This window comes from Gopherus evgoodei, chromosome 18 (assembly GCF_007399415.2).
Source record: "Gopherus evgoodei ecotype Sinaloan lineage chromosome 18, rGopEvg1_v1.p, whole genome shotgun sequence".
NCBI lineage: Eukaryota > Metazoa > Chordata > Testudines > Testudinidae > Gopherus > Gopherus evgoodei.
Genome location: NC_044339.1, coordinates 20,965,249 through 20,981,088, shown reverse-complemented (window position 1 = coordinate 20,981,088; position 15,840 = coordinate 20,965,249). Strand labels below are relative to the sequence as shown.

Here is a 15,840-nt window from a genome sequence, read left to right as displayed (position 1 = left end):
ACCATTCCACCCCATCCTCTACCTGTGTGTTGTGTCGCTGGTCACTGTGCTGTCATCGTAAATTTTGAGCAGGTTCTCTGTCTGGTCATCCTTCAGTTCCTTGGGTTCTTGTAGTCTAAAGTGAGATGAAAAGCAGAGTGAGCTGCAGCGGTTTTGATGGTATGCTGTATTTGTAACAGGACATGAGCAGCACTAGACCTGCAAGTTTTCTGTCCACAGAACAGATACAGTATCAACATGCCACTGAAGAAATGAGCTCACTTGTCTGACAGCTAGGTCTCCATGGTGTCCCTGCTGAGTGCCAGCAAGAGCACTAGTTGTGTTTTTGAAATGTGGGTAAGTCTCCTGGAGACTGGACTGAGAGGCATGAATCCACCTCAAAGACCCCCAAAGCCTCTCCTCTTGGGGAAACGGCTCTGTGCTGTCTTACCTGGGCTCCAGCCGTTCCTTCACCTTCGCTATGGAGCGGACGTAGGGGGCAATCTGTTTGGTGATGGTTGTCAGGTAGCTGTTTTCTTGTTTCAGCTGCAACAGGTCATGTAACTGTGCTGCATGGAAGGGGAACACACTGTAACAGGACCCAGCAATTCACTGTCTTTCAGAAATTGGGGCTTTTGTCCTGACTCTCAGCTTTCAGAGGGTGTTTTTTCATGGATGTCCTAGGAGTTTTTATGAAGTCATCCAGCATGTCCTCTGATCAGTTAAGCCTCTGAGGGGCCTAGTTACATGCTTATAAACTTTCTGCTAAGCCCAGGACAGGTGCTGTAAACCACAACCAACTGAAGCACCAGAGGCTGCCATCTCTTCATGCTGCAGTTAACCAGCCATCTGTGGGAGAGATTTGCAAAGCTGCTATGCTTGTTAGATACTTTAATCTCTGAATATCCAGACTTCCCTACAGACTCTGCTTTTCAGGTTTTCTCTAGGCTGACATTTTAATTTTTTGAATTCTGTGTGTTTTTCTAGTTTTTGTTTCCTGTTCTCTTGCTGCTTCCTGGGCTCTGTCCACAGTGGTGTTTGAAACTGTGTTAGCACCTCTCTGAGCTACTGGGTGGGGATTTGCTTGACAGTTACCCAGCCTGATTTACCTTCTCTAACAGAATCTGCTCGGGATGGATAGAGGAGAGGGTTTTGCTGAGCTGGACCATTCTTGCCTCACCCACCAGCATGGAATGGGAGGTGTAGTAGATGGACGACAGCAGGGCTGGGGAGGAGAGGCAGAGGGATCTGCATGTGTGGGAAGCGAGGCTGAGTCCTCTGAGTGAAGCATGACCTTGGTGTGGCATTCCAATGCTGGAAGCCCTTGGAGTGGAGAGCAGCAGAGGAGCAATTTAGCAGCTCTGTCTCACGTCTGAAACTTCCCCTTTAAACTCGACTGTGTCCTGACCACACACAGACTAAGTTAGCACTGTAACTGCTGTCACCACTTAGCAAGTGCATGTTAAACAGAGACTGTGAGTTGGGGAAGAACATCTCACCACATGGAATCAGTGGGTTAGTGGACAGAACTGTCACAAATACCTTCATAAATTTCCTGCTCATTTGCCACCCTCTGATATGTTTCCTCCCAAATCTGAAACAAAAATAGTGAGCTGGACAGCATGTTGCAATAAAGGACTGAAGTATCCTTTCCAAGGAATGTTTGCTGAGCCTGTTTCTCTCCCATCATTCCAGGCTGGCAGAGCAATCCACTCCACAGCTAACAACGTGCAAATACCACAGCAGCAGCAGCAGCCCCTTTAGTACTGACCAAGACTCTGGCCCTTTTAATTATTCTAGTGACTCAGGCTATTGTAGGGATAGCTACACCCCTGTAAGCTCCCTAGTGTAGCCGCTCGAAGCCGATGGGAGAGAGCTGTCCCACTGGCTTCATTACTCCAGCCCCTGCGAGCGGTGGGAGAAGCTTTCCAGCAACATAGCGCTGTCTATACCGGCGCTTAATTCGGCGAAAGTTATGTCACGTGGGGGTGGCTAATTTACACCCCTGAGCCACATAACTTGTGTCGACTTAAGCTGTAGTGTAGCCATAGCCTGAGTGGAGCCTTTGCAAAACAAGAAAAAGGCTGGTGACTTTCCAGGGCAAGTCTCCTGGGGAAGCCTCTGCATCCAGTACTCATGAGTGCTATTTCCTACCGACCACACCTGCTACCTGGGTACACAGGGATCAAACCTACCTGCTAGCTGGGTACACAGGGATCAGGCTATGCCTCCAATGTAACCAGCCTCACTTGCCTCAGAACACAATATTGCTCTCAGCACACCATACAGCCTCAGGTCCAGACCGCAAAGCAGATGTCTTTGTCTGGCAGAACTAGAAAAATCTTGGCTAACGAAGATCTCTAGCACTGGACTGAGCCTAAGGATTCCAGTATCATCTCATTTCACCCCCCAGTCTGTCTGTCTTCTCCCTTCTACCTTCCATCGAGGGGACAAAGCCTGCTGTGCCCAACTGTCCATCGCTATTTTCTGTTGATTTAAAGGAACAGGGTAGAAATGTGCAAATGTTCTGCAAGGAGCCAGCTCTGCTGGAACAACCTCTGATGCCTGCCATTTATGCGTCCGTCCTACTCTGAGATGCTCCATGTTCTCCCCCTGGGCTTGGCATTGGCATGACTCGTGCTGTGCACTGCCATGCAGGGGAAGCTGCTCTTTAGAGCTGGTGGCACAGGCAGTAGAACGTCAACTGCAGGAAACGTACCTCTTCAAACATGCTCCGCATCATTTCCACAGACGAATACTCCGAGGCAATCTGCACATCCATCTGGAGGGATTTCTGTAGGATCTCACTCATGATCTCTGACTTGATGAGGGAGTGATGCTTTGTGAGGTCACGATGCAGCTCCTGTACCTGATCCTTCAGGTTCTGAATCTCTGTTTGCAGGGTCTGCATTAGAAATATGAAAGGGGGTGAGTTGCTGTGGAGTTTTCCTTTCACCCTGAGGAGACAGATGGCAACAGGTTTGGTTAAAAAAGAGGAAGGTACCTGTAAAATCCAGTGTCTTTTGATTTCCTTGCTACTGCTATTTCCTCCTGTGGAAGCACTATTTTACCATAGACATATATGAGTCTTTGTGATAGGTCACTGCTGAAGGGACAGAAGGCCTGGCAGTTATATGTGGTACAGATAAACTCTTCTAAGCCAATGGACTTCAGGGATTCCAAGGCCAGAAGCGAGCACTGTAATACTCCTGTCTGACCTCCTGTATAACGTGTGTCCTAGAACTTCCCCAACCTAATTCTTAGCGCAAAGCTTTCAGTAAAACATCCAGTCTTCATTTAGAAATGATCAGTGATAGAGAATCCGCCACAACCCTTGGTCAGTTGTTTCAATGGCTAATTATTCTGTTAAATTATGCCTTATTTCCTGTCTGAATTTGTCCAGCTTCAAGTTTCAGTCATTAGACCATTATCCTTTCTCTGCTAGATTGAAGAACCTATTAAATATTTGTTCCTCCTGTAGGTACTTACACACTAATCAAATCACCCCTTAACTGTCTCTGTTAAGCTAAACAGATTTAGCTCTAAGTTTTCTAGGAAGAGAACTAGAACCAACTCCCCTGACTTTCCCTTGTAAGTTCCCATGGCTGGCACGGATGTCCTTATCCATCACCATTCCACTGGCACTTGCAAATGACCATCTAAACCCTAAATACAGTGACAATGACACACCCAAAAATGTCTTGGTAGGATTGTGCAAGTGAGTGCGGCTTCACAGCACGGCTGGGTTTGGCCCAAAGTTTCTAACTTTTCCACATGATGAAGAAAGCGACATGAATGAACTATAGGAGTGAAGGAAGAGAACAGTTAACTGGAGAACCAGTTCAGCACTCTGTCCACCTTCACCATCTGTCTTTGCCTCCACGCCCTGGTTCAGGCCTGCCCTGCATCATTACAGGACTTACCCCACATTTTTCTTCCATCTCTGGGCACTGATCCTGTCAGGTAAGGAAAACCCCCTCAACCAGGGACAGCAGTCCCATGGTCAGTGGTGAAATCAGGCTGTGTACTATATCTGCCCTCTTCTATGTACTTACCCGATACATGTTCTCATAGTTGCGACAGTGCTCAGTGAAGGGCGTCTCCCCTCCTTCGGCCAGCAGGACCTTGGTGCTGATGTAACGATGCATGGTTGGCTTTCGAACTATGGAGCCTGTGATGGACATCTTATCGCAGGAAGGGGAACAGCCAGGCACTATCAGCGTCTTGGAGCACTGACCACCTGAGAGCCTTAAGCAGAGAGCGTGAGTTTTTAAAACAGAGATAAGCAGTGCCATCAAATCAGCCGCTGTCTCTGAAATTGCAATTTAGCAGAAGCAAACTAGAAAGTGCCTCCATCTGGCTGATAGTGTGAAATAAGCATCCTCTGACCTGTCTGACTTTTGTGTCCAGTCTGTAGTGCAAGCCAGGCAATAGCTTCTTTGGACATATTTTAGTTAGTGTGCCGAACAGAAACCAGCTGCTCCTCCTTGAGAGAGCTTTCTTTAGTGCAGGACAAGGCTAGCATGTCCTCGCTCTATATGACAGTGTCACTCCTTCCTTCCGCCAGGCGAGGAAAATAATCTAAGATCACAGCTGCCCTTTGCCGAGAAAGATACAGCAGTTATTAGAGAAGAGGCCAAAGGTGGAAGAATTCCTGCCCTATCAGCTCTATTTTACTCTCACATTAAGTGTATTTATAAAGGCAGATCATGTGGGCTAGAAAATCAGATTTCAGGTTTCATTTCTGACAATCTCTCTGGGGAAGCTCATTGCCCATGGCTAGCACCTCTGTCTGTGGAGGATAGATCACATTCTGTGTCAAGAGTTATGACAGGAAAGCAGCAAAATCACCACCACTAAGGAGGTAACCTCACCCGTGCCAATCCTGGTACAGTGTGTTTTATTTTAAAAAACCCAGGACTGGATCCTGTCCCTATCATGCAGTTACAGCACTAGGCAGAGTGGGCACTCCACCCGGCTAACGCTTCATCTAATACCTTCTTGTTCTTGTCCCTATTCGACTGATGGAGATTTACAATCACAGAAACTGCCTGGAGAGTCTATACCGGGCAATAATGGTCCCTGCAAAGAAACCCCAGTACAGTAGCATGAACATGATCCCGTAGTATCCAGAGTTTCTGTTCCAATCCTATAAATGAGTTCTATACGTCATTTCTATCTGATTGATTTCTTCTGAAGCAGTCTGTAACTTTTAAATAAAAGGTGTGGTCGTCATAAAGCCAGTAACTGAAGAATTGTTCTACATCCCGGAGGTGTGTCTGAGGCTGTGAAGAGCATGAATACAAAGTGGCAGAAACACCCAATGAGAACCAATCTCAACCCAGAATGACAATCAGAAACACCTTAGGTATGGATTCTCTTGTGTTGTATCAAGTGTCTGTTTGTCTCATCCGACCTATTGACAAAAATATCAGTCAGAAAACCCTGTTTCTTGACCCCCTAGAAGAGTCTTGGTACAGAATCCCTGTATTAATTACACTGAAAACATCTTGCTGCATGCACAGACTGCATTTATTGGCCTCTTTTGATGGCCAAGAGAAACTGCTCTTCAAGGGAGCTGCAACTAGGCTCCGACAGCTAGATCCAAGGAGACAGGAATGCAAGTTTCTGTAAAATATCCTTGGGAGTAGGTGAATTCACTGAACTGTAAAGTGATTTGAAGCTGAAAATTGCCAACCATTGTAGTAAAGAAGCAATATTTGGACAAGCAAACAGAAAATATACTCACAGCATGATTTAGCATTTCTTCTGTTGTCTAATGATAATCAAACTCTTCAATAGGAAGCACTTCCTATAAAGCAAGGTATTGCTACTCTTTGCATTCAGACTCTTCCCGCACAGCCCTACATCCAACAGCTGCTACCACAGTTCCATGCATTATGTAACAAATCAAGTCTCATGCTAGAATCGGTGCTCACTGATCAGAGGAGGCAGCCAGACACCCACTCTGCAGCTCTTACTGGATTCCTATTGTCCAGCTCCCCACTTCCCCTTAGAATCCAAGACTTGCGAAAGGCAGCCCATTATATGCAGCTGAAATGTACCTTTGACAAGGAAAGGGTGCTCTGAAGTCCCCAGTGCAATGATTAGTTTCCTTGAACTGTAAAATCCACTTGGAAACAAGCAGTGATCCCCACTTCACAATAAGAAACTGTCCTGTTTGCAGAGCGAGCAGCTGGAGCAGAGTGGAGCAGCCTAGGCTGCCTGTGACATCAATTGGCCTAAATATATCCAGTGCAAAGGAACTGAGCCCTGGAGAGTTCTTTGAAATTCTGATAAAAATAGTGGCAGACCAACAGGCTGCTCTGGGGGGCCTCAGCTGAAACCAATCACTCAGGTGAGCCAGGCTGAAAGGCAGGCGGCTTGTTTGGAGTGTTACATGGGCTGGTGTTGGCAGAGGGCAGAGATGGGACCTGAAAGCTTGCTCCCGGGACAGCCCCAGAGCAGCTAATCAACCAGGTGAGTGAGCGAGTTACTGTCAAGAGCACAGAGAGCAGCCTGGGTCTCTCCATCTTCACAGTGCTGTGCAAGCCCCCCTTCCCACAGCCCTGGGAGGTGGGCCAGTAGGATCACCTGCGTTTCAAAGGTGGACAAGGTGCAGCACAAGCAGCCTGGAGGAAGTTGGTGGCCACAGTAGCAACCTTTTTGCATCGCAGCCTGATGCCCCTGTTAACCACAGGGCATGCAGTGACTTGATGCAAAGGGAGGGGTTTTGTCTGTGCTCAAGCTAACTCTAGGCAGAGAGAGGAAAGTCCTCCAGAGACTTGCACAGAGGCGGATGCTATGAGAAGTGACTCCCTGTGAGACATTAATGGCACCTTGTCAGTAACTGCAGGGGCATCCGCAGTCCCTGAGCTGCCAAGAACCAAACAAGTCTTGTTGCTAGTTTCTCAAGGCATGGCCCTTGTTGTTTGTGTTAGTGGCAACGGCAGCACTTCACGAGTGCCGTACGGGGTCTCCCAGATGAATATCTGTATGGTGATGTGATCGCCAGGTAGGCAGGATACTTCTTTAGCTGGGAGGTGGAGTGCTCTTGCAGCTGGAGCACAGCAGAGCCAGGAGGACTGGCCTCTAAAGCTGGCTTGGCAATGTACTCTGGGTGACCTTTGGGTCACTTCCCCTCTCTGTGTCTCAGTTCTGCAGCTGTGAAATGGGGACAGCGGGGTTCCGAGAAGTGATTAAGGAACAGTGAAAGTTTTGGATAAGAGGGGATTGATGATATCATGCAGGATAGCTATACACATCAGCCGCTGTTACCTCGTCCTCCACTAGTTACAATGAAAGTCCTTTCAGTTGTTCCAAATGATTTGTTGCACCCCACAACTGGCACCAGTTACGGTCTGAAATCAATAGTGCTGGGCTCACAGTTTGTATGGATTAGAACAGGGAAGGCTCCTACTTTGTCAATGATTATTATAATGGAGGAAATTCTTGGGAACACATTGCGTTCCTCCCAGACTTTGGCAATTTTAACATAGTGGGATTTACCCATATGCTATGGACGGCATTGGTCGTGAATGGATAAATGCTGTCTGAGTCATCTATTTCCTCATGTCAAGTATCCTCACACCTCTTGTTAACTGTCTGAAATGGGCCATCTTGATTATCACTACAAAAGGTTTTTTCTCCTGCTGATAACAGCTCATCTTAATTAATTAGCTTCTTAGAGTCGGTTGGACAACTCCCACCTTTTCATGTTCTGTATGTACTATATGTTCCATTCTATGCATCCGATGAAGTGGGCTGTAGCCCACGAAAGCTTATGCTCAGATAAATTTGTTAATCTCTAAGGTGCCACAAGTACTCCTGTCTTATGTCACTCACCAGTGCTAGCAAGGAAAAGGTGGTGTGTATGTGGAGGAATTTGACAGTTTTTCATGAACGCTGCGGTTAAACTAATCACTTTTCTGTTGACCTGCTTCAGCCCACACCCCTTGCTTAGCAATAAGGATGAACCCAGCTTCTGAGTCCATCGTATCTGGCCAGACTATATCTCCTGCAAAACACAGACATGCAGTTCCCCTTGTGCTCCAAACCCTGGTTTCCAGGAATTGCCAGTTCAAGCCACTGTGCCTATTCCTGACATTAATCAGCACAGCTGTTATGTATTGTCCCTAGGACACCTCTCATCATAACAAAGTCAAGGGCAGCTCACTGGAAAGGTGGAGCTACAAGGAAGCATCAGAGCATTTCAGACCAATCCACTGGGCTGGGTTTTAAATTAAAATAAACAGCCGCCTGTGGGCCAGGGGTGCTGCAGGTCAGCAGTCCGGGACTCTGGCAGAGCCAGGCATGGGAAATTTGCACAATCCTTGCTCACAACACACCTTCTTCAAACTCTTGCTGGTCGGCTGTTCCTTTCAGGAGCACGAACCTCGAAGATGTGCTGGTCCCTTAATGCCAATGTAGGAATAAAACTGGTGCATTTGAATGGTAATTCAGCAGTCACAACAGTCTGAAATTTGCTTGGCATGCTGCCCCTCTCTCGGCTTTGTATTTGATGTACTGTGGTGGCTTTCTACTCTGTAGGCTGTTTGGCTCTTTCAGGGTCACGTATTGATTATCCAGTCGTTCTGTGCATGGGTGATCTTCGTGGGGGGGGGTGTGATTTTTCAAAATTTAACAAACCAAATATTCCAAACCAACCCACGAAGGCACAGTGGAAGGAGGCTGCTCCCTGTGAGTCTTATCAGTCACTGCTCCCTGAACGTGGAAGGACTGTGACTTAGTGAGAGAGAGATTTACCCCATGTACAAATCCATCCCATACCAACCTCTTCAAAAGACAACTACTACAAGGCACCTTTAGCTCCTGTCCCCAGAACACCTGGGTGATTTTGGAAGAACTGCACCAGCTGGCACCACTAGCCTTACTGTCTGCTGGAGCTGGCCAGCGAAGGTGCACTTACTCCTGGAGAGCACCCTGACTGCTACACGGCAGTGTCTGTATTTCTGACCAGAGTCCTGTCATCCTGAAATCAGGGCGGCAGCTGGAAGAATGATACAGGATGTCTGAGTGTTTAAAATCTATCCCAAATAGCCCAGCAAACTGACTCCAATACCCGGCATTCCAGTTTCTTCCACCATTTAATCTAGAGTATGTTGATGACAGATTCTACCTCTAAGTATATGTTCAGACGTGTATAGTACTGCTCAGTCCTTTGAAAATACAACTTTACATTGTTGTGTCTCTGGTAAATTGCATTGTGAGAGTCCTGGCTGAAGTTGGATCTCCTTTAGTGTGAACTTTAAATTAGGTTTAATTGAAAGAAAACTCCCTGAAATGTTTAGACAACTCACTTCCTGCCTTCATCCCTGCTCTGACATGCTCCTGTGAGATTTCCAGCCCCAAAGTACCAGTGCTTAGTGATGCTTCTCTGGACGTCAGTGCTTTGCCCATCGTGGAGAAAGTGGTGCTGGATTCCACTGGCTCTGTTTTAGTAAGGTGCTCAGATGCCATGGTGATGGGCATAGGTGAAATTAGACATGACACAAACGGCCAGGATTCACTCCTGAGAGATAGCAGAGCAGAAGCTCAACTGTAGCATCCTAGGGACATTGACCACTCTCTTCTGGCCAGGATTCACCACCAGTGCTGAGCTAAACAGCCATCTGGGCACCTTTTGGCTTATCTGCATTTTGTGTGAGCCACAGGATAAAATTGCTACTTTCTTTCCAGCATATAAATCCTAAATTAGTATTTACCCTCCAAATCTTATTCTAAATCTCAAAGGCTCATGAATACTGTCATTTTCTTCTCCCTCTCTGAGGATGTAGCTGAGAAATTGAGCATCTTACATGTTTCCATTGCTGATCCCTGGTCCAATGCCGCCTCCGCTCACCACCACAGACCGGCGTGGATTCAGCAGCAACAGTGGCTCCAAGCAATGGGCAAACTCAGCCCTGTACTCAGTGTTTATCTGCAGGGGGCCAAAAGTAGACAGATTAGAACATCTGGTAGGCAGGCATACCCAGCTGGATTCTGTTCCTTCAGTGCTCAGATACCATAAAATGCAGTGGACTTCAAGACAGAGAGAGCCCCTGAACTAGTCAGTATAGGACACTATGTTCTGTCTGAAAACCAGCCCATTCCATCCGTTGCTTGCTGGGGGAGGAGTTTTCTCCATACAAGGAAGAATGAAACATGCTTTGGGAACAGGAAATAACCATCCAGTATAACATGTGCTGTCTGCTGTCTTGGCTTATCCCTTGGGCAGCGATTCTGCTGCCATGCTGTTTGTGTAAGGTGATGGGCATGCTGAAAGTGCTGTGAACTTCAGGCAGCATGGAGCTGGGGAAGTATCAGCAGCAGTAACTCTGGTATCTTGGACGTTTGGAGGTGAACTGGAGGCAGGTTCAGGACAGGGCCCCAAAACCGACATGAGAGGGTTGTATTAAATTCCCGAATGTGGGACTTGAGATAAGAGCCTGTGAGTTGTGAGGAAAGGGTTTACCTTGCTCGTCTGTGTAGGTCTCAAGCGATGTGGAAGTTTGACTATTTTCTGGAGCCTCTCCATCAGTTGCTGAAATTAAGCAGAATATCGTGTTACAGCTTTCAGCTCTGCTCAGCTCCACACCTTTTTGCCACAGTCCTGGACATGCTTCCCAATACTGGCCAAGCTTTCAGACATGCCAGGAGCCCACATCTTCCTGTGGGCACCCAAGAGCATTTGTGAAGCTACAAGGTGGATGGTGAAGGGCATTTTGCTCAGCTCCACAAAAGGTCTTTGGGGGTTAAGTAAATGTTCCAGGGCCTGGGTGTGGTGACGGGTGCATGGGTCTGCGCTTTGAGTCTCTCTGGCTGGGAAGCCTGGCATGGACAGGTGCTGGCTCCTGACTTTGCTGCATTTCTGCTTCCTGGCTCAGCTGACACCGAAGTGCAGAGAGTGAGAAAATAACCCCCAAAGTATGAACCAGTGAACCAAGAGTTTTCCCACCTCAAGTAGGTCAGTGAATTTGGGGCAAAAGACTGGGTAATTTCTGTACTCAGCTCACCCATCCCTTGCTTCCTGGTGAGACACCTGGCTCTGGACCTCCCTGGTGTTTGTGGAAGCCAGATGCTAGTGTGCGTTCCGGTCTCGGAATGTACTTACGTATCCCAAATCCAGGAATTCGGCTTTGTTTGCAGAGCTCAAAAAAGCAGAACAGGTGACCAGATGGACCTAGACATAATGACAAGCAGCAGTGCTGTTAATCGCATCTACTGCAGCAACGCCCAAGCCCTGGGCACCTAGAGATGGGCTGTTCTCACTCCTAGGGGAGTTCCCATTTCAGGTATAAGCAGTAAGGGCTAACCCAGCAGATGTCACCACTGCAGAGACAGTGAGGAGCCTGGAAGAGCCAGATGGAAAATCTGCACTGCCTGAGGACACACAACAAAAGCCCTATGTGCAGCAGGGCCACCCTTCCTATGGGAATGACACTGCACAGAATCCGCCCCTCAGAGGGACAGATCTCAGGATATACTGAACACCTGCCACTCACTGACGTGAATGGGTTGGATCCTGCACCTTTGAACTCACAGGAACGTAACTGCGCCCAATGGGAACTACAGCTGCTCAGCACTGCTCAGGTTTTGGCTCCATTTCCCTGCTCCAGTGTCACTACTCGTTTTCTGGGAAAACCGTTCCCAAGAGCAAAGTGGGCTGTGCCAACAGACTGGCAAACACCCACCCTGTTTGCCAACCTACCAGCATGGAGCTACATGGAGGTTTCTAACAATTCTGCTCTAGCCCTGCTTGAGACCTACTGCAGAACAGCGGCAAACACGACTGCAATTCCAAGGCCGCGTAACGAGCTCTTCCGGGAGCTGGCAGGTTTCTTTTCCTGGTGAATATCATGGAGTTTCTAGGTAACGCGTTGTTGCACTGTTTCAAAGAGCCAAAGAATCCGATGTATTGACCTAACTCGTCTATAATTCCGGTGTAAACAAGTAATCAGCCATGAGCATAGCAGGGAGAGGGAGGACAGGATAATTGAGTCTTGAAAGTAACTGAACGGGCTGCCTGAGATGGTGTCTACGTTGCAGGAGTAGCATAGCCTGGCATGTGCTGGGACTGTGCATGGGCTTACCTGCAGGGTGGGCAGCAGGGATGCCAGGTGGGAGAGTTGCTCCTTAAATGCCTTTTCCTTCTCTTCATACTGACTGGAAATTACAGGGGGAAAAAAACATTTCACTTCAGCTTAGAGACCAGACTGACCTGGACTCCAGACCAGAGTTTAACTGGTAGGACTGGAGTAATTTATACATTATTACTACCAAAAAAAATAAATAAAACTGGTACAGCTCACACCCCACCTAGTGGCTGTGTAGGAAGGGAACCTAACAGTATTTTACTGGGAAATACCCTTGACCTCTGGGGCTCTTGCAGGTCACTAGGTAATTATATACCTCTACCCCGATATAACATGAATTTGGAGACAACCAGTAAAGCAGTGCGCGGTGGGGCGGGGCTGCGCACTCCAGCAGATCAGAACAAGTTTGATATAACGTGGTTTCACCTATAATGTGGTAAGACTTTTTGGCTTCCGAGGACAGCGTTCTATAGGGGTAGAGGTGTACTTAGCCAACCTTGGGGTCATTATAATATAACCTGGGCTGTGGACTAGAAGACTGGAAAACCCCTGTAGTAAGACGGTGCTGGCTAGTACACTGCCCATGCCATGTTGTTTAATGGTCTGGATGCTGACTAAGATGAGTACTCTGAAACTTAGTGTTATTCATTTGTATTAATATTAAAATATTTCACAGTGATAAGGACATTCGTGTTCCAGGCAAATATTTTTTCAAGTTCAAACTGGGATCCAAGTTATTGCAGCTGGAGGTAAGAGCTCCATCCAAATCAACTAATCCACACCTGCCTCCGTGGTGCTCGCGTGTCACTGTCCCCTCTGCTGGGGGAGCTGCCTTTGCTGAGGCTCGGCAGCAAAATGAAGCTGCTGAAATCTTTGTAAAAATATTTACCAAAAAGAAGGGAGGAAGAAGAGTAAAACCTGTAATTGTCCGCTGCTGAACTATAAACCAGGTGCAGGAGTCAGCACGTCGCTGTCCCGTGGAGCTGCCACCCTGCCCACAGGGCAGCTGATGTCCGGGCTGCATTCAGGACAGCCGGCCTGGATGCAGGGGCAGCACTGTGCAGGTGCGAAGACAGGTGCTCGCTAATATTAGCTGCAGCAACTTTTATGCTCATAGTCCATAATAAAAATGTTGACGCTAGAGGGCGCCTTGCTCTGTCAGCTATAGGTGAGACCTGCCATTTAGCGCTACCAGTAAAATGGGAGCGGGGAGGTGAGAGAGAGATCAGTAATGCAGCCGCAAACGCTGACAGCAGACTGTCTGGGAAGAGAAGAGAAACACTCAACAATTTAGTGAAGATTGTCAGTGGCCTTGATCCTGCGCCCATTCAGTGCCATAGAAGTTCTTGTCACTGAACGGAAAGGGGCAGGGTGGGGTGTGGACTTTTGCAAAGGTGTCTGCTCTTCTTCCCAACACATGTGCCAGTTCAGGTTCCAGCCTTTTCCTGAAAGCAGAGCAGTAATCCAGAGGATCCTCCATGCTAGTCTAGCTGTTCGGAATCACGGCTTCAGCTTTCCTGGGGACAGGCTCAAATGCTAATCTTGGCAGGTGTGTGAAGGAGGAGTTGACTCTTTCTGTTAAATGCAGATGTATGTGTTGCTCTTCGCTCTGCGTGTGGATTCTGTTACTGGGTTGGGATATTGGGGTTTTTGCAGAAGCCTTTTATAGCTCTCCTTTAAAACATGGCCATCTCTTTAGTCCGTTACATAGCCCATCCCCATAGTAATAAATTATGAATGTGTTAAGCCACTGAGTCTGGGCTGGCCTTACCTCTGAACAGCTTTCAGAAGCATCTTTTTTCTTTCTGCTAGTTTCTCCTGCAAGAGGTAGAAATGATCAAACATTCCCATGGTTAGAGGCTGCAGTTTACAACTCCCTATGCTGTGAGCAAAGAGCTTCCCTGCTCTGGATTCCAAAGGCTTTGCTGAGCTTTCCCCCATGTCCACTTGGCAGTAAAATAAGGTAGATCAAAATACTCTTCTGCGTGGGAAAATAGACAGAGGAGAATCAACTTCTCCCAGACGTATCCCACTATCAGTCGGGGTAACTCCACTGTTGTCAATAGCTGCACCAGTGTGAGCGAGAGGAGAATCTGGGCAGTTAAATCATTCCTTTGCTCTGATTTGGTGACGATCTGAGGCCTTTGATTTTCCCTTATGTGGGTGCACTGTTAGTGCAGTAACACCCCGAAGCGGTGTGCTGTAACTAATCCCATTGCTCTCTGGGCAGCCCAACAGAGAAGGTCCAGTCGGTGGCTGTGCCAAGCCACTCCATACCTGCATGCTACTGAAGAGTGAGTTGATGGATGTCTTTTCCTCATCTGCACTGTTGCGCACCTCCTCAATCATGGCTTTGAGAAGGACAATGGCCTCTCGCGTGGATGTCTGGAGCTCTTTCACAGCCTAGGAGGAAAGACAGCAGGTGACAGCAGGAGAGTCAGTTGCAAGCAAGATGGGGAAAGCAGACTGACTGATCCAGGACATGTGTCATGAGCCTGGGCACTGTCCACTCCCCAGAGCAATGACATTTTATTGAAGCATGATTTACTCCAACACTGAGGACAGCAGGAGCAGCCGTCCCAGTGCTGTTCCTCGCCACAGTAATTTTGATGATAAACATCAACAGACTAAAACTCAGAATGCATCTCTCAAATGCTACCCACCATCACAGCCTGGTCGAGCTTCTCGCAGCCTTGCATGTACGCAGTCTCGATGTCAATGCAGTGGGCTCGGCTTTCTCTGAAAGAGGCAGAGGCCTGGGAATTAGGATCAGTCAGAATCCTGCATAACCTGCAAACCACTCTTCCTCATCTCCTTTTATCTGACCAGCCAGGGCTACTGATCTACGCAGTTAACAATGACCCTCAGCTCCCCTGAGGACTGGGGCAGCAGGATACTTGAACGGGGTCTCTTGCAGCAGCATGGGAACAATGAATGTGTCCTGCTCCCGCCCATCAGCTGTCATGGTCCAGGGCTCACAGATCATATGGTGATTACTGACTGTTGACCCCAAAGTAGAATGTCCCTCTGTCTCCCTGCCGGGCACTATTGTTACTCTGAATGCTGCTCTCCCCCTTCCCATCACTTTCTTAGACCAGTTGATGTTGGTTTCAGCCTGCTTATGTAATGCTGCTGCTGCTGCTTCCTGGACACTTTGCTCCTGCCCCTTCCTCCCGCTTTCCTCCTTTCGAAAAACTCCTCCTAGGTCCAGCAGCTGCTATTGTTTTAGAATAGCTCTAACTCCAAATAATGGGGCTCACTGCTCAAGTTGGGAACTTCTGTTGGTCTCTCTCAGGCCACTCCTATTAACTGCTGCTGCTGCTTTCTGTGTCTGTGACACTTTCCATTCACGTTCTCCCTTTGCTGGGCAGCCCAAGCTCCAGCTCCTTATGGCCCTGGTCCTGGGCCAGCAGCAGCCATGCCTGATAGTCACCTCTGTGTCCATTCTCTCTCAGGCTTAGCAATAGGGTCCTCGCTGCAGCACCTAAATGGTGCTGTAGCGGATCTCCTTTCTCATGCGGTTTTTCTGCAGCCTCCATGGAACATAATGTCCAAGGCTTAGGGAGGAGTTTGAAAAGGGTGAGTACAGGCTAAGGCGGCCCCGTCTGCAAAGGGCTGGGTGAGGGGCAGGGAGACCACAACTCTGCTACTTACACCTGCATGTCCCGGAAACAATTAATGCAGAGCATGGATTTTTTCTCTGTTGAAAACATGATGTAAGGTTCCTCGTGAAGAGCTGGGAACAAACAAATTCATCCCAGAGTTA

The 15,840-nt window shown here is 48.0% G+C and overlaps 1 protein-coding gene across 6 annotated transcripts in view; it reads right to left on the bottom strand.

Moving 5' to 3' along the window:
- The window catches only part of RNF207 (ring finger protein 207), a 38,073-nt gene that overhangs the window by 4,779 nt on the left and 17,454 nt on the right, over positions 1-15,840 (bottom strand). For all 6 annotated transcript variants that reach the window (XM_030537242.1, XM_030537243.1, XM_030537245.1 and 3 more), the window contains 13 exons: positions 15,729-15,810; positions 14,738-14,813; positions 14,352-14,477; positions 13,846-13,892; positions 12,072-12,144; positions 11,093-11,161; positions 10,454-10,522; positions 9,798-9,919; positions 4,035-4,227; positions 2,699-2,884; positions 1,522-1,573; positions 431-548; positions 23-115 (listed from right to left, as the gene is read on the bottom strand). In XM_030537242.1, the coding sequence (XP_030393102.1) occupies positions 23-115; positions 431-548; positions 1,522-1,573; positions 2,699-2,884; positions 4,035-4,227; positions 9,798-9,919; positions 10,454-10,522; positions 11,093-11,161; positions 12,072-12,144; positions 13,846-13,892; positions 14,352-14,477; positions 14,738-14,813; positions 15,729-15,810 (1,306 nt within the window). The remainder of the gene's footprint in view (positions 1-22; positions 116-430; positions 549-1,521; positions 1,574-2,698; positions 2,885-4,034; positions 4,228-9,797; positions 9,920-10,453; positions 10,523-11,092; positions 11,162-12,071; positions 12,145-13,845; positions 13,893-14,351; positions 14,478-14,737; positions 14,814-15,728; positions 15,811-15,840) is intronic.